The sequence below is a fragment of the Heterodontus francisci genome, chromosome 13 (assembly GCF_036365525.1).
Source record: "Heterodontus francisci isolate sHetFra1 chromosome 13, sHetFra1.hap1, whole genome shotgun sequence".
Classification (NCBI taxonomy): Eukaryota; Metazoa; Chordata; class Chondrichthyes; order Heterodontiformes; family Heterodontidae; genus Heterodontus; species Heterodontus francisci.
In genome coordinates this window covers 114126410-114145046 of record NC_090383.1, presented here as the reverse complement: position 1 = coordinate 114145046, position 18637 = coordinate 114126410, and the positions used below count along the sequence as shown (strand labels likewise).

General features: G+C 41.1%; 1 protein-coding gene across 3 annotated transcripts in view; it reads left to right on the top strand.

Annotated features, from left to right (window-relative positions):
- Window positions 1-18637, top strand: part of map3k21 (mitogen-activated protein kinase kinase kinase 21) — a 90840-nt gene extending 72203 nt beyond the window's left edge. Inside the window, exons 5-11 of one of the 3 annotated variants that reach the window (XM_068045482.1) lie at window positions 1387-1627; window positions 3752-3874; window positions 6876-6998; window positions 8274-8427; window positions 9498-9598; window positions 10496-11275; window positions 11978-18637. In XM_068045482.1, coding sequence (XP_067901583.1) covers window positions 1387-1627; window positions 3752-3874; window positions 6876-6998; window positions 8274-8427; window positions 9498-9598; window positions 10496-11275; window positions 11978-12408 — 1953 coding nt within the window. In that variant the 3' untranslated portion in view covers window positions 12409-18637. The remainder of the gene's footprint in view (window positions 1-1386; window positions 1628-3751; window positions 3875-6875; window positions 6999-8273; window positions 8428-9497; window positions 9599-10495; window positions 11276-11977) is intronic. The other 2 variants (XM_068045483.1, XM_068045484.1) reach the window with 2 other exon arrangements.

Here is an 18637-nt window from a genome sequence, read left to right as displayed (position 1 = left end):
AGGATTTAGCATAAAGTCCCACCCATGTCATAAAGGCGAATGGGGCAGGATACTGCGAGTCAAAATGTCCCACAGTCACTTTACTGCAAAATAGTTGATGGCATTAAAAAGTTGTAAGACAGCTTAATTTGACTTGGTGTTGTATAAATGACATTTTTTCTCCTGACCATACTGTATCGTTGTCACTCAGTCATTGCTGATGTCTAAAATGACTGACATCCTCACATGATATGCTGTATGGAATTTACTGCAGATTCTCTTGGATAACTCTCCAGTGTGGATTTAATTTCAAAGAGGTCCACACTTGGAGATTTGTTGATTCCAGCGTCACACTGATTGACGTGTTGGGAAAATCTAATGTCACTGTGATTTGACTGAAGTGCAATTGTATATGGGTGAAGTCTTCGCTCAGTTCTCCTGAACTGTGTAATACTTCCTGGTAGATTTAGGATATAGTTTGCCTGATGCTGTGAAGTCATTAAAGCCACCAATGGCAAATCTGTAACCACTACTACTGACTTCACCTTCATCTTAGCTATTTTGTGTCTGGACGCAGCATTTTGAGCTGTTTAACATGAGGGTTTATTAGTGGTGGTTACCGATCTCATCACTAGCGGGACAGATTTGTAGCAATAAATTAGGTGTATTGCAGAAGAAATTTGTTAGCACAACACAAACATACTGGGCTAGATGCCATTCTCCTATTCATTTTTTTATTATTAGTATGGTCAATAAGCCCAGTGACACAACTGTTGCAAATGCTTGGTACATTTGAGAGTCTTGGGTCCTGCCCTGACAACATCTCAAATTTAAAATTCACAGCCTCAAAATATCTTCATGGTCTCACCTCTATCTCTAAACATGTTCCAGCCCTCTAAGCACCTGCCCTTGAAATCTTTGCTGGTCTGTGTCTGACCTCTCTTTACCCCACCACTTTTACCCCATGTTGATGACTGTACCTTCAACTGCATAAGCCCCATGCTCTGAAATTCCCTTCTAAAAACCTCCCTGCTTTTCCACCACCCTCTTGTCTTTTCACATTCTCCATAAAACCCACCTGTAACCAAACTTATGATCAGTCCTCCTAATATCTCCTTTGGCTCGCTATTCATTTTATTATATGAAGCGCCTTAGGATGTTGATTTGTGAGTTGAAGGCATTATTCTAATTAGTGTGGGTTTATAGAATTGAAACTGGAGTGGAATAACAACATTCGAGCTGCTGTACATAGCCTTAAGATGTTCTTTGCACTTCTTAATTTGTTCTGAGAGTTGGCGGAGGTTTTTAATCACCATTCTCACTGACCATGTGTTTTGGTATGGTCTGGTCGTGACCAATCCAGACTTGGTAGTTGTCCCTTTAGTTTTGTCCTGCTCTGGTTCCTAGGAGTTGCGATCACGAGAGGAGGAGCTGACGAGGGCGGAGCTACAGCAGAAGTCCCATGAGGAGCTGCTAAAGCGACGGGAGCAGCAGCTGGCAGAGCGGGAGATTGATGTGCTGGAGCGTGAGCTGAACATTCTCATCTTCCAGCTCAACCAAGAGAAACCAAAAGTGAAGAAAAGAAAAGGCAAGTTCAGGAAAAACCGGCTAAAGCTAAAAGATGGAAACCGAATCAGTTTGCCTTCAGGTATGGAGTTCGAAACTAAGGTGTCTGGGTGTGTGCTCAAGGGGAATTCTGTCAAGCTAAACTAAAATTACAGTCTGATGCAAGTGTGTATTAAGAAACGTGTTTAAATAAGCCTCATAGCAGTTTGAGGTCCAATTTCTGGCCTGTGCAGAGTTGAATCGCACCATGATGGCACTTTGGGTGGGTTAAATAACCAGAATGTTGGCCCCTGATCACTGTCCAGTGACCCCTGCTGCAAAGTGCACTAGTTTGGATATTGAGCGAGGTCAGTATGGATCTGACTGTTGATACCCTTGTAATCAAATAGCCAGCCGCCATTCTCTCGACTTCTGCATGAATAATGTCCAGAGTTGCCAGAGGTTTACCATGCCCGTGGAACTATATGCCAACAAGGAGTCAGCACCTTCAGAAAAAAAGGCATGAAAAGTTACCAAAAATAAAACCCATTTCAGCGCAGAGTTGCTTTAACTCCTAGATGCGATAGAAGAGAAACAGGCTATTGGACCCATCAACTCTGTGCCAGTAATTTCTCCAACTAGTCTAATATCCCAGTTTCCTTGCTTAACAAGCCCTTTACTATTCCTCTTTTTCAAAACCACTATCTTGACTTGTGCATCAACTATTGTTTGTGGCAGAGGATTCCACATTCTTTGGAGAAACTTTCTCATCTCTCTTTAATTCTTTGTGCTTATTTTTAAAATTGTGCCTTTGTGTTCCATTGTATGATGTATTCTCTCACCAACAGTTGGAAACAATCTATCACTATTCACCTTATCACCCTTCATGGTCTTGAAGAGGTCTAGCAGTTCATCCCTTAAACTTCTCAGCTCTGAGTGGAAAGAAAATCCTAGCTACTCATGAGTCCCATCATAAAGGTAACCCCTCATCCTCAGTGACATTCTAGTGAACCAATGTCACGTCCTCTATATAATCTAAAAAGAAAATGCTGGAAATACTCTGCGGTTCAGGCAGCATCAGGAGAGAGAAACAGTTGACATTTCAGGTTGATGACCTTTCATCAGAACCATTTTATATTGTTTTAGGCCCTTTCCATTGATGGGGTGACCAAACCACAATGCTGCCCAATTAAAGTCTCATCTCTATTGGTCTTTCAAATGAGACGTTAAACTGAGGCCCCCATCTGGCCTCTCAAATGGACTTAAAAGATTCCATAGCAATATTTCAAAGAAGAGCAGCGGAATTCTAGCCACTGTCCTGGACAACATTTATCCCTCAATCATCACTTAAAAACCCAGATTATCTGGTCATTATCACATTGCTGTTTGTGGGAGCTTTCTGTGCACAAATTGGCTGCTGTGTTTCCTACATTATAATAATGACTGCACATCAAAGATAAATTGGCTGTAAAGCACATTGAAACGTCCTGAGGTTATGAAAGGCGCTATATAAATGCAAGTCTTTTTGTTGAACATATATCTTTGCTATTGTATTCAATGTCACGAGATACGGCACCAAGAATCCCATTTGCCTTTTTAAGCCTTATCTAAGTGAGCTGCCACCATTAATGTATTTGCACATCAACACCCTCTGCACCACTTAAAATCATCAGATTTATTTCCTTTTCCTATGCTTCAAATGTATTATTTCACATTTTTCTACATTGAACTGCATCTGCGACCCTTCTGTCCGTTGTGCTAGTCTACTGATATCCTGTATCCTGTCACCACCCCGGTCATAGTTTTCCATTACACCAATTTGGTGCCATTCCACTATTGTCTCAAGTCCCAAGTCCAGATCATTAACACAAATGATTGCTCCACTGGGGTCTGTTTAACATTTACTCGCACCTTTCCAGTTCTTTTAGCCTTGCCTTTGCTTTTGGTCCTCTAACCATGTCCTAGTAGCCACATGCATTTACCTTGCCATAAATTTCTTATTTAGGCATCTTACTAAATACTTTTATGTGGCATTAACCACATCCACTGCATTTCCTTATATATCTGTTATTTCTCTGAAGGATTTTACATCAACTGATCCTGATAATTAACTTGTTGCTCCAAGTCCTTAGTCATTTCATCTTTGTAATATTGTGAATCGGACTTGTAACTGTGGTGGACCATGTTCAATGTGCACCGTGACATCTCATTTACTTTAAATTGATAGATTTTCAGCACAAGATCACTGTTCAAGCCTCTCCAACTCTCGACAAGCGGAAAAGCTTGAATGGCAGCAGCTATAGTCCACCAAGCAGCCCCACCATCATCCCACGACTCAGAGCTATACAGCGTAAGTGCAGTGTCATTTCCATCATTCAATCCTGAGCTTTGCAATGGCTTTGTAGTACTTTGCAATTAAGACATGAAAGAGAAGTGATTGAAATATTTTTTATTTATTTATCCCCATATGACACTTCCCTGTGTTTATACAACTGGACTTTTTTTTTCATTTATGGGACGTGAGTGTCGCTGGCAAGGCCAGCATTTATTGCCCATTCTAATTGTTGAACAGGTGACGGTGAGCTGCTGCCTTGAAACCCTGTAGTCCGTGTGGTGTAGGTACACCCAGTGTCCACATGCTCTAAGGGAATTTGTATCTTTGCAGTACATTTTATGCCGGCAATCTTCCTCAGTTTTTTATTCTGCACCAAAATCTTTTTATTTCTCTCTCGTAGTAGTCTTGCCTGTTCCCAGAAGACCTAGGCAAAATGCTCCACCCCATCCTCTGAAATAACGCAGTTAACTAATTTACACTTTAGTATCGTTTTAGTGATGGACTCTGAATTTTTTTTTAAAAGTGTCAGTATAATTCTATTCACAATTTGGTTTTAAAAGTTACTAACCTAATCTTTTTTGCCCCTATACTTTGACCACAAATCCTACCTTGACCTAAACAAGTTCTGGTTAGCCTTTGGTTAATAACTCCAGTTTGACATCCTTTTGATGTCGGCTTCTGGTTTTGGCACCTACGTCACATTTGAACCTTTCTCACAAGTGATGCTTTTCATCAGCTGTTTCTGCCATCATCTCACTTTCAGTTGTGTGACCTCACTGGAAAGGGTTCATATTGGGAATCTAACACTAGAAATGTGGTAGTTCCTGCAAAATACCAGATGCCAACTTGTTTACTATCTAGGCATGTAACTAATCATCTTGGTCCTATTGCCCTGCTTCTTATTGTCATCTTGGCCCAGTTGACAAAAATAAATCAATAGGCACGGAGTACAAATCCTGCATTTTCACCAAACACTAAACAGCATAGACAGCTAAATTGAATCCTGTCACATTGAATCCTAAGCATCTGAGGAATGAACAACTTTAAACATTTCTTCTTTTCTAGCTACAAGACAAATCTACAAACCATTCATAAGTCAAAAGAAAGCAAAAACTTTAATCCTATGTATATATGAATACATGGATAGGGTATCTTCTGTGTTACTGGAAGGGTATCCCACTGACCATGCCCCAATTTGATTCTTTCCAATGTAGAGAGACTTCATCTCTGCCTCTTCCAGAGAGTAAGCCTGCAACTCCAGGCTAGATAAGGAACTCAGTTTAGATTGAGAGTATTGTAGGAAAAACGCAATGAGCACTCAGCATTCTCAGCAACTCATTTGTCTAGGGGGGTGGCATCTTGACTTGGTTCTTCCAGATCTTCCTCCAGCATTAGTCACACACTTGATCAGGTTCCTAGCTCTGCTGCTGGACCAACCTCAAGAACCAAATGTACTGACACACAGGAACTGAAATGTCAGAGGTCTTTGAAGCTGATGGTCAACTGGGTAAAGGCAGCATGTGATGTAGAGACTTGGCGATCAGGAGGGTTTCTGTTTATATCCATGTTGATTGAGATGATCTCAGCCTGCTGGAGAAATAACCCAGGGCATTAATGGCACTGAATTCTTCTGAAAAGTCAATGCAGCAGGATGGGAATCAGGCTAGGCTTCCATAACCGAATCTCCCCCTCCCCCCCAACAATGGGATGCATCATCTTGGCACACTAAACTTAGAAGCAGCAGCAGATAATTGCTGTCCTTTTAATCTTTCATGGGATGTGGGCAAACCCCGGACAATGCCAGCATTTGTTGTCCATCCCTAATTGCTCATGACAATTGAGTGCCTTGCTCGGCCATTTCAGAGGGTAGTTAAGAGTCAGCCACATTGCTGTGGGTCTAGTCACATGTAGGCCAGACCAGGTAAGGGCAGCAGATTTCCTTCACTAAAAGGACATTAGTGAACCAGATGGGTTTTTACAACAATCATGGCACCATTACTGAGACTAGCTTTCAATCCCAGATTTTTTATTTGGCTGTGTTTGCTGACAACACAACCACTAGGTGGTGCAGTTCTGGCACATGTGCAAATGCAGCCTCATAGACTGAAACGTCACTGGTGCAGCTCAATTTGACAAAAAAGCAAATTGAACCCAACCCCCTCATTGGCCGTGATCGCTGCCTCCACAACCCTTCAACAGTGCTCAGCTCCTTCTCGCTGCTATCGCCTCAATCGCCACATTCAGTTTCCCGCTCCCTCCCGCAATCGCCGCTTCTCTTCGCTGTTCTCTCCCACTCCTAACTGCCCACTACTCGCTTCTCCGAGCGGCAAGGCGGGGAGTGAGCAACGAGCAGTCGAGAAAAGGGGAGAATAGTGGAAGGGAGCAATGAAAAGAATAGTGATCGTGGGAGGGAGCAGTGTACTGTTGGGGAAGGTGGGGGTTGGGGTGTAGGCGGTGATCGTGGCCATTGAGGGGTGAGGGGGCTTGGGTTCAATTCATTTTTGTATCAAATTGGGCAGTGCCATCTTTATTACTGGCAACTGCCTGAGACATCAGTGCCGGTTCAGTTGATGAGGCTGCATTTGCGCCACCTAGTTGCACTGTCAGCAAACCTAGCTTTTTATTAATTAATTTGAATTTATTAATTAAATTTAAATTCCACCGGCTGCTGTGGTGGGATTTGAACCAATGTCTCTGGGGCATTAGCCTGGCCCTCTGGATTACTAATTCAATGACATTACCACTATGCTGCCACCTCCCCCCACAATGGGATTGTAAACTAGAGCCTGGATCTTTAGAAAGGGATGAAATTGGTACCAAAAGTGTCTCAAAGTAACTTTTAAGTGCTGTGTTGCTTTTGTTTCATGTGGTTACTGTAAATTGCCATTCTAAATACCTATTCTCAAAAAAAAAATCTGCACTCAAATAAGAGCTTCACAAACAATTGTACTTGAACTAAAATGGACAGCCTTTTCCCGCCTCCACCACCCTGCCCCATTTTGTTTATTTTCCTCAGTGAGCTCCAAAACAGATGCTGCCAATTCCAGTGGCCACCGCAACAGCATATATGTATACCAACAGGATGTGGACATCGCAAGTGAATGTACAAGCAAATCCCTCAGTAGGGTTAAGACAAAAGGCAAGGTTTTTGTGTTAAATCAGCAGGCAATAAATCATTGTACTCTGTAATGCACTGTTCAGTGGTGTCCCTCCTAAAACAATCAAACCAATTCCTTCAGTCATGTTATGTGTTCATGCATTTACTTTAGAGATAGTGGGGATAAAGTTTTTGCTGGGCGATATTGTAAAATGGATGATCGTGAATTGGCAGCCTGTTTTACATCTCATTTTTACTCCCATTGGCATAAAGCTAAAATTACCTCCATCACCACATCCCAGCCAATGTGCAGTTGTCAGCTTGTAATGAGCTAACTGACTTTCAGGATGCATGCTAGATTCCCTGTTTAAAACGAATGGTTCAACTTGCTGTCCCTCACCTCCGTCAAGGTGCTAGGTGACACTGCTTTCCCTTCCTCCCTCATCCCCAGTCCTTGGATATCAGGCCAGTCTGCCTTGCAGTAGCTGACTATCTGATAATTGGTGTTGATGGCTGTGGAGCCTAAGGCCTAGACCAATATGTGCTCCCAATTCTGGATTCAAACATAGGTAGGAATTATCCATGCAATGAGGAAAAGTGGAGCAAAACAAAATGTCATCAATATTAATGACTAAAGTTTCAATTTAAATTCCTCTCACTGTTTGCTCTGTGGTACTTCACAAGGTCTGATTATTTTAATGGGTATACATTATAGGCAGTCTCTCTTCCAGCCCCCTTGAAGAGTGACGAAAGTTTGAAATGATCTACCAAGCAAGTTAATAGAAATGAAAAACATTGGGGTTAATCAAAGTACAATTAGATACCACGCTGAAAGTTAATACAAGATGAATGGGTTGAATGAACTGACCTTTTTTCATCCTTGACTTCACTTTTGAAGTGAAGACTTTTATATTTTGACAGCCTGACTCTAGGCAGTCGCCACTGAACAGTGCATTTAAGATCAAATCTGCCTGTTCTCAGACATCTGTCAGTTGACAAACTGATCATCTTTTCCTCTCTCCAGGTTCTGCTCCTGTCACCATTGGCTTGCTGCTACAATTTGGCTGTTCCTCCTTGGCTCTTGGGCCTATTTAGCAAACATTGAAGCAAAATGCTTTAATTTTTTGTATCTTTTCTGCTGGGGTTTTGTGGCCTTAATTGTTTTCTGTGTTGCCTGGTTGTCTCTCAGACTTTTTTTTTTATTTGGTTTAAAATCCAACTAACAATTCCTGTGACCCTGCAGGGGGTAAGTCCCACATTCTTCAGAGTCTTGGATTACTTGTAACACATTTAATATTCTTACTGTGTTTTATATAGTTACCCTTGATGAGAGCAATAGAACCTGGGGTAAAAGCACTGTCTACCGACAGGAAGATTATGACGAAGGGGTGCAGAAAACTTGCAAGAAGAAGGGGCGGACTTGGGGACCTAGTTCTATGCAAACCAAGGAGCGAGCCAGTTGTGAGGAAAGGTGAGTGCTGAAAGATGGAGCTTATTTTCCCCAGTCACTTGTATTGCAGTTGGGTCCAATTCTGGTGGGGTGGGGGGTGGGGGGGGTGGGGGTCACTGGCAGCCCTCCAGCAGCCGTTCTTCATTTCTGTGGCTAAACTGTGGAGGGTTGTGCCCGAAGTTCATGCACTTTTCAGTAGGGATCATAGAATAGTGATTAGGAATGGAAACCCGTGCTGATTCAATCTGTGTCCCCACCTCCCTCTCGGTTCTTGCCGCCCCTGCTCAGCTGATTAAATACCGAGTAACTTTAGAGACTCTAAACGCTCCAAGTTGGATCTGCAGTCTGCAGAATTAGCTGGTGATCAGTGGAGTGGTGTTAATAGCACTAAGTGCTACTTGATGGGAGAAAAAGTTTACAAAGCTATGAGGAAAGAGCAAGGGACCAGCATTAATTGGATAGCTTTACGAAAGAGCTGGCCTTGGTATAATGAGCCAAATGGCAGCCTCCTGAACTGAATTATTCTAAGATTATCTTGGGTTTCAGCAATCCTGGGTTAGAGGAGAAATTAGGCAAGCTTCACTTTCCAAATTTGTCTGGAATTCTGCATTTGGCATTGGACAAGGATTGGCTGAGTGTCAGCCCCCAACATCCAGACCATCTAACAGTCATGCCTAGGCTTGTGTGAGAATGACCACTTGAGTTAAGTGTCTGTGAAACACCTTCACGCCATAAGAATGGGAAAGGAGAAAATTGGCAGGTGAGAGGAATTTTTTAAACTTGGAATGGTATCCTATTTGGAGATCTTTGCCCTGTTGTGCTATGAAACTCTATTAACTAACTCGGGGAGCAAACCGGTCTTTACGACCTGTGAACCTGCATGTAACTCACTCTGAAGCGAACCAGTGCTGCTGGATGTTAATTGTTAAAGAATACACAATTTTCCTATGTGAATGGCTTTGTGATCAGTTGCAGGCCTTTATGCTCTCTTTCACTGTATATATTGGGACACTAATGTGGGGGGGCGGGGGGAGTACAGAACACAATGAGAAGCAAGAATATTCAAAATGATTTTTGTTTTAAAATTTTAGGACAAGGCCTTTGTCAGATGGAAACAACCCATGGTCTGCAAGTTTATTGAAGACTCCAACTTTACCTCTAACCTCAGTTTTTGCAAATGTTGCAGACCAGGGTATGAATTTTCACCTACATAATTTTTTTTTAAAATTCCTTGTGCAGTTTAACCAGCTACTTAGAAGTAGTAAAGGAACTTTATGATTCGTTGTGACAATGGATGATTTGTGAATAAAAACCAATGCAGTTGGATGGCAGGATTACGGACCAGTTTGGATTCGGTCTGTGATGAGTCAGTTGGAGGAGGTACAATTGGTGCTGGTGCTTCTGGTCTAGGAAAGGGAAAATCTCATAGGCTTCCTGCTCCTGTTTGTGATTGTATGGTTATCCAAACATTGTAATCCTCCATCTCTCTCACATGGCCAGTATTCATATCTCAGCCTTCAGGGTGAGATCCACCAGAGCTGTTTGACCACATGGCAGAGGAAAGTCACAACTAAGCCCAATCTTTTCCTTAGCTGATGTCTAGTTGTCCATATTTAAAGCAGGCAATCTGACCACCTTAGTCTGGGGCACTGAAGCCAATTATAGAGCCCCTATAACAGCCTTGGCTATAATCAGCTAACTCAATACAAACTTGGCAATTGAACTTCATGTGGTTTGTATGGATAGATAAACCTCCTATGGAATGAGGGGAAACAGATGGAAAGTTTTTTTTTAATGTTACCATACTATAGTTGAGGTTTTAAGCTGAGGATGGGAATGTTTATTTTTCACACTATTTTGTATTCTGAGAGGATACATAGATTTCGGCCCATTGTTGAGAGAAATGCCAAATTTGAGGTCAAAAAAATATTTCAGATGATTACCCTGCTTATTATGGAAGTGTTGTGTCCGGAGACCTGGAACCAAGCCATTGATACCTCTTTTGATTAACAAGCACCGATTAACTTCAGTGTTGATGTATAACAGGTGCTAGTTGAGGTATTGAGCTGTCCGATTGTCTTATCCACAGGGAGCACTTCTGAGCAGACACGAGCAGCTGAAGACTACGAAAACCGACCAAAGCAGTCCAAATTACCTAATCAGGTGTATATTGATCTACCTCTTCGTAAAGATCATCAGGGAGAGGGAGATGGTGGCAGTGAAAGCCAGGAAGAGGTGACACCCGTCAGTTCAGCCAACAGCACCCCGCAAGTCACTCCCACAAACAGCCTGAAGCGATTAACGCAGAGGAAGAAAACTGATATGGTACTGTATGGGTGTGCTGTGCTGCTTGCATCTGTGGCCTTGGGATTTGATGTCAGGGAAGTGAACAAATCGCAGGTTTCGGAGGAAATTGAAGTCAAAGAGGAGAAGAAGAAAAAAGAGGGCCTCTTTCAGAGAACCAGCAGGTTCCGCAGAAGCACAAGTCCTCCGAACAGGACGGTCACCAGGAAGGATGAGACAAACATTCCCTCACTGAACTCGCACGCTATTAATCTCTTGTCAATGTCTTCCATATCCAAATGTAATTCCACAAGGTCCTTACTCCGGTCGGACAGTGAGGATACATCCATTTGTAACACGCCGTTCACTCTGGATGCTGTTATCCACAGACCAGAATTCTTGACTGACAATCCTTCAAACAGTTTTGTAAATGGGGTGCACAAGAATCTGGATGAGTCACCTTTGTCAGACATGGACATGCCCATTTTTGTGTGTCTGAAAGAATCCAGTGCAGTGCCAACAGAGGGAGCTGCTAAACCCAACATAACCCACCACAGCCAGCTGCCATCAGAAGGAAGCCCAGCCAGTAAGTTACTTTTGTCAAAGACCATGATCCCAACCTAGTGTCTTTCTTGGGGAGCACTCTCTGAAAGGCTGCACCATGAGGGAGGGGATGGTGATTTTCCACCTGGAAATCCCCACCTGTTAACCAACCGGAAGCCAGGGTACATCTCTCACTGGAAGAGGCACAAAAACCTCCTCGTAGGACCAATATTCTGTTAAAACATTGTATTTCAGTAGAGCTCTGTAACTTGCATAGAACCAGAGGTAAACCTGTCAAGACACGCGCCCTTGTCTTATTTTGCTGGAAAGCAAGAAAAGGTAAGGGGATAACATTGAGTCAACAGCCACCATTGCTAGCAAAGCAATGAATGCAGGGCCAGAGAAATGTGGAACAGCTTCTATTAGAGCCATAAAGGGGAAGTGGGCTACAAATGTCTGTGCATCCTATTGAGTACCACTGCATAACGTGGAAGGAGGCTGAGGCTTGCTTTTAAGTTGATGCTAAGTACTACTTTGAATTTTGGGCTCTGAATTTCCAGATCAGTTGTCCTATTTATTGAACAGTATGATTTTCATTTTTGGGGTATTATATACTCTAGATTATATGCCAACCTTGCATAAGCACAAAAATCAGCTTGTTGAATTCATTGCATTACTGTTATTTGTTTGTATGCAGAATCATTCCTTCAGAAGGATGTGAAACCAGTTTTTTTTTTTCCCTCAGCTAATGGAGTTTCTGACTCCAGTCCGCATAGAGAGTCATCAGAGTTCCCGCGTCTTCCAGATCCCAAAACCATGTATCCAGCGTCTGCAAGACGAAGAACCCCAAAAAGGGACGCTACACCCGAGAGACCAAAATCTGGGGACATGGTGCCTCGGCCTTCCTTGCCCAAAATTAGAACAGACTCCTGGCGACATGTGTCTCACTCGATCAGCCAAAACGAGTCCTCGGAAGGTTCAGGAGATGCCATGTCATCTAGTTTGGACATACTCCTCTCTGCTGAGCGTCGACCCAGTTTGCCGTTTGGTGCCTGCTCTCTACTCGACATGGACATGGAAGGCCAAAGCCAGGATGGCACAGTACCTCTGTGCCAAAGTGAATCCAAGCCTTGCAGAACAAGTGGCTTTGAACTGGAGAGAGAATTTCTGTCTTAGCACTCACTGCCTTGGAAATGGGACCATGCAAATGTCCCTTTTTTTATTTGGGAGCATTAATATATGAATGCAATGAACCTTGTTTGGAAAAAGAAATGTGAACAGAATGTATTTTTTTTCCTAGATGTTGTGTGACCCTTTTTCTACTGTAGGCCCATGGGGGTCACATCTGATCAGAACAGAAGAATGTCATCTCACTACTTCACTATCTTCATTAACACCCGACGCTCACATCCTGGATCCAAGCTGGATTTGATCTTGGGTCGCTGGTACAGAAGTACTGTTTATCCTGCACCTAGCTCTGGCCCTCAGATTTGGGAGGGGTAGTGCATTTTGTTGCTGGCAAACTCGATCTTGTGAAACTGGAGGATCAATTTTGCATGTAGCCCTTGGTGCATTGCACTTTGAATATTTTGAGCATAACAAAATTTCATCCGAAGTCATTACAGTGTGCACGTTTAATATTTAAATTGCAAGTCTAATTGGGTTTTTTGGGTTGCTTGCCTGAAAAAAAACTTGATTAGTCTTCATTAAACCTTTAACACTCTATACACATAGTTGACCAGTATATCAAGCTGCTGTATGTTACAATCTCTACTAGCTCATAATCTTAACTATTTCTCTGACAGAGAGACAGTAACACTTTTACCGTTCTACATAGTTACCTTCTCAAATGCCAATATTGTAGTCACTGCAAATTCAATTTAAATGCTGCAGCTTTTATTAAATTTGACAAAATGTCCATGTTTGTTGAATACTGAAGGCTGATGAAGCAGCTATATTGCACATATTATGAATGACTTTGTTCTTTTTTAAAAGAACAAAGCAAAGCTCCCCCATCACCGAGTTATAGAGCCCAGGAATGTCCCAGGTTTGTTCCCTACTCTGTACTGAGTTAACTAATCTTAGTTGGAGTAGCAGTTAGGGAAGCTACATCTGACTGCAGCACCCCTGGCCTTGCACTTGTCACGATATTGTGGACCCTTGCGATAAGTGAGAATGTTGAGGACAGAATTGGACCGGAATACAACGTCCTTGCAGTCAGATAACCTACCTGTGCTTACTGTCGGCTCACTGACGAATTGTGCCAATTTGGGTGAGTTAATAGAGGGATGGCAGGTGCGTGTAGAAATGTACCCCAGTGAGGGAGTCGGCACCTTCATGAAAGGATGAGTGGAGATGGGCAAATACAAACTGTAACTTGCACTGTGTAAACCAATAAAAGGGATACAATGTAAAGTTTTATTGCAATAATATACATCTAAAACTTGGGTGTTAAACTGGAACAAACTCTGCCATATAGAAAAAGGAACTAAAATACTGAGACCGTTGCTACTTAAATCTGAAGTCTTAATCTGGAATAATTTCTGGGAACTATAGCTGTTTCTGAAATGATTTAAAAGGGCTATCTCTGGGATTAATGGCTCACTATTTTTAGAAGTTAAATTTCAGAAAATTGTAGCTAAGACTATCTACATTCAGTATAGGATCATAAAACTTCACCAGGGATTTAAAAAAAATAATTTTCTTTGTAAAACACTGGAATTAGTTGATCAGCTGTTTTTACAGCACTTCAAATTTTTTTTAATATTAAACTTCAGCTTTGGGTTTACAGTTAACTGCCTTATTAACTACTTCTACTCTGTCCCAGCTGCAATGGTCCACGAAACAGACTTAACTTTAAGTGAAAACACAATAGCATCTTTTAAATATTCTGCTGCTAGTTCTCAACCCGTTTTACAAGCTTCCTCAGAATGTTAGTCTGTGTGTAAAATGTAGTCTGTTTAAAGATGTAATTTTTACAGATCTACTGACTCGTTTGAACACTGATTCCTTTCACACTGTATAGCTTAACTATCATAGATTTGACTGAATTTAATTCATTCTGACTTGTAATCAATGCTCTCCAGATGGATCCCAGTACCCAGTTTGCCTGATCACTTTACACTAGATGCTTTCACGATACAATCAATTATCACTCCCAAGTCAAAGCAGTAATCCCTCACAAATTTATATGGTTTTCATGGCGATGTGAAATGGTTATTCAAAGCAATTTGCTCCATTAGCACATTTTGAATATATTTTCTAATTTTTTTTGGGGTGGGGTGGGGGGGGGGGTGGGTGTAGATGATTAACTTTGGATATTGCACAACCAAGAACTCAGTTATAAGTATAAATTACATTCCATAGTACAAAAGCCAGTCTTTAGTTTTCAGTATCAACTATAACAGAGTTCTGGATTTTGCTATGTTAGTTTGCAGTTAGAATGTATAAAATCATAAAAATTTGTGGGGTGTTGTAGCTTTCCAATGTGTAAGTGATTTTTCACTTACTGATGCTTTTGTTATGGTTGGAATTTCTACTGAATTTGCTAAGTTAATAGGCATTTTTAATCATAGCAGTACAACCAGTCATGCACAGTCAACACCGCTACCAAATTTAATGATCTGCATTCATTTCATTTTCATTAGCCTCCTGAGCTCCCTCTGTACATGTGCTGAGCGAGTTCAGTCTGCCAGCATGCTTTGGTGCCAGAATTCCAGACAGGGTGTAGCTCTTGGTACCATCAGAAGGAAGCTCAACCCCCTCCCCAATTGCCCAGGAGCATGAGCTTTTATTTCAGCAGTTGACCTGCATGGGGACCATTTCCATTCACCTGATTTCATACCACAGTAAAACCATCTATGTCCAGCCTGTTGTGGATGTGTGGCCAGCCATTTGAATGTTTATGAAATGAAATGGTGTTGCAACAGTGGGGTTTGAGTTCCTCCTGTTTGAAATAGGTCATAAAGGGTGTAGTTGCTCACAAGTTAAATGAAAAAAGGAACCAGTATGTGGGCTTTGTACCCTTGCTGATCCTTGCAAAAACAGGCACAATCATTTTGTTTTAAATTATACCCTTTTGTATGTGTACCAGCTGCCAGTAATCAGGGAAAAGCAAGAGGATCCAGTGGTGGTTGAGTTTAAGGGTGAACTTTTTTTAATCGCAGGTATTTTGTTTAAAATTGTCCAATAAGTACTAAATTTTAATTTAGAAAATGGAACATTGATATGTAATCCAACTGATTCATCTTGCCAGTGTTATTGTGTATTTTAAAACTAGCTAAGCTTTTTAATAACTGGTTGTTGATGGAGTATCACCACCTTTTACCTCTGTTCAAATACAATCTTAGTTTTTTTTTTAAAAGCATTAATTACTGTACATTCAGAGAGACTGATTCAGACTCTTGCTACTCAAATCATACAATTTATTTGTGCTCTGATTTTTTTTCAGTAAAGTAAGGAAGCTATTTGTACCACTATGTAAATCTGTCAAAGGTCTTTTCACTTGAAGATGCTGCTTTATATATTTGTTTAGTTGTATTTTTACTGCAGTTTGAAACTTTGAATAATATTTATGTAAAATCTTAGGTATTAAATAAGAACTTGTTTTATATTTTGCCAAGCAGGCTTGGTCCATGCTGAATCCCAGCAAAGGCTAATGGGAGTCCTTTTTGAGAAGCTCAGCATCAGAGTACGTGTATAACCCATATTGTTTCCCTCTTCTAAATGTATCTTTCTGGTATGAAAGCTCTTTTTAAAAAAAAAAAAAAATCCTTATTGATTTCATAATTAATCATGTCTTGACATAACAAAATTGCAGAAAAGAATTCCATTGAACAGTTTAGCCGGAACAATACTTGATCATTGATTAGTGCCATTGTTTACTTTGGGTGAATCTCTTAAATTACATATGCCATCATGGGAACTCTCCGTCTCGAGCCTGTTCCACCATTTAATCCATGGTCATAGTTAGGGTATCCTGCAGCCAAGTCCTCCTCCTGTATTCAAATGGGATGATTAGTATTTGGTGCTCATGGAGTAGTTATTTTTTTATTTAGAGATACAGCACTGAAACAGGCCCTTCGGCCCACCGAGACTGTGCTGACCAACAACCACCCATTTATACTAATCCTACATTAATCCCATATTCCCTACCACGTCCCCACCACCTACCTACACTAGGGGCAATTTACAATGGCCAATTTACCTATCAAGCTGCAAGTCTTTGGCTGTGGGAGGAAACTGGAGAACCTGGTGGAAACCCATGCGGTCACAGGGCGAACTTGCAAACTCCACACAGGCAGTACCCAGAACCAAACCTGGGTCGCTGGAGCTGTGAGACTGCGGTGCTAACCACTGTGCCGCCCTCATTGGTGAAAAGTGCAGGAAAGGTTTGGTGTGGCAGTAATTTCAAGACCAAATACAAAAAGGATCTCCTGCAGTGTCTGCCACCAAGGGGAGTGAAAATTTTACTTGATTACAATGTCCTTTTGATATGTCTTGAACTTGCTGTTCACTTGCAGGCACTGGATATAGAGTAAATCTAGCTCCAGCATAATCTGTTGTGGAAATTAGACTTGTGTTCCCATCCCATTTGAGACAATATCAAGGTGGAATTCACCATCTTAGAAGTTATCTTTCTCTACACTAGAACTCTGGCAACATAAAAGAAAATATAAACAACTTGGCTAACTTTTAAAAATACAAGATAACTCTAAGGTCAGCTTGTTTCCTCATAAGATGAATTATGTTTGAATGTATCTGTTTTCAGCAAGACAGAAATTGAAGATTGTATTACTGTTGAGGTCATTCGATGCATTTAAAAAAAAAACTTATTACTGGAAAGCAGTGTGTTTATGTATTATATTTTTTGAAAAATTAAAATCCATTTGTATTTACAATGGTGAGTAGGGAACAAGGCAGTCTGAATGCTCCTTGCAGTGCTACAATAACATGCACCTCAGCTAATACCTTAACTATCACTTTCCTATTTTGAATATATTGATAAACATTTTCAAACAGCTTGAATTAAAACTAAATTTATTAATGGGCTTTTTGATCCCCATTATCTCCTGCCTTTGGGGTCAGACGCTTCCCATCCCACCCAGGAAAGAAAAGATATTCCTAATCTAATGCTATACTTAACTAGAAGTTAGATCATAAGTGATAGCAAGTCAAGAATGAGTTACTGGCTCTGTTGTAAGATTCTCATGCTTTCTCTTCACAGGAAATCCCAAGCACCCATTTAGTTTCTCCCCTTCTTGCCAGACACTGGACTGCCATGTAGGTAGTAGCATGGAAAAGTTTTCTGCCACCTATGGGAGGAAATGTCATTTGGCCCACTCCTACAGAATTCATGTATTTTATAATGGCCTCTCGTTCTTCACCAACACCACCGCCTTTAAGAATAGAATCATAGAATGGTTGCAGCACAGAAGGTAGTCATTCAGCCTGTTGCTGCTTAAAAAAAACATCCTTTCCCTACCTGCTTTGGTGGGAGGGGAGAAATGCTTTCATTATTTAAAACTCAATTTCACTCTTTCCCCACCCACCCAAAAACAGTTGAGAGTAAAATAAATTACTTTTTAAATACTGACTAATACAGTATTAACAAGTTTTTTCAAAAAAAAACACTGCTCTGGGTGTTACTCCTCCCTGATGCTGGGCTGGTGATGTGATAGGTTGATGTACAAATACATTGTTTCTGTGCCTTAAAATCTATTTTGAATTAAATCCGGTGGGTCAGAACCCAAAGCCCACTGATTTTAATTGATTGAAAAGGATACTGTATGGGATGAAGTTTTGATTACTGCATGTTACTGCTCATAGGTAATAGACCAAATGGTAGAATGTACTATTGTATTGAAGAACTCTATTCTGCTGCCATATTGCAGTGTGTACCCTGAATGACTTAGACTGTAAGTTAAACTGCACATTCCAAAGTATTTGGGTTAACAGCCTACAGCATTTGTATTGCAAGTCATAATTTTCACTTCGTGTTGGGTTTCTACATTACAATACATACGTGGCTTTATACATCTCTCTGGACAAGGTGCCAATGTGTGTTTTGCCTTAAAGCAAAAGGTATTTAAATAATGACTGAAGTATTCCTTTTTGCCTGGATTGTGTAAACTGAATAGTTGGCACAGATGGGATTGTTTGGAATAGTGTTAACACTGTTACAGTACAAATCTACAATGGGATGTGTGTACTACTGAATATTTTTCTTTAGCTATAAATTTGTATTTTAAGTTGTAGTTGGCACCCATGGTACTGTCTAGGAAAATCACTGCATCACTTTCTGCAAAAGGTTATTTGTATGAGAATTGTGCTGTACAGAGAATTTTGGCACTTTTTTGGCCAATACCAGATACATCAGTTTTAATAAACCCCAGTTTTTCAGTAA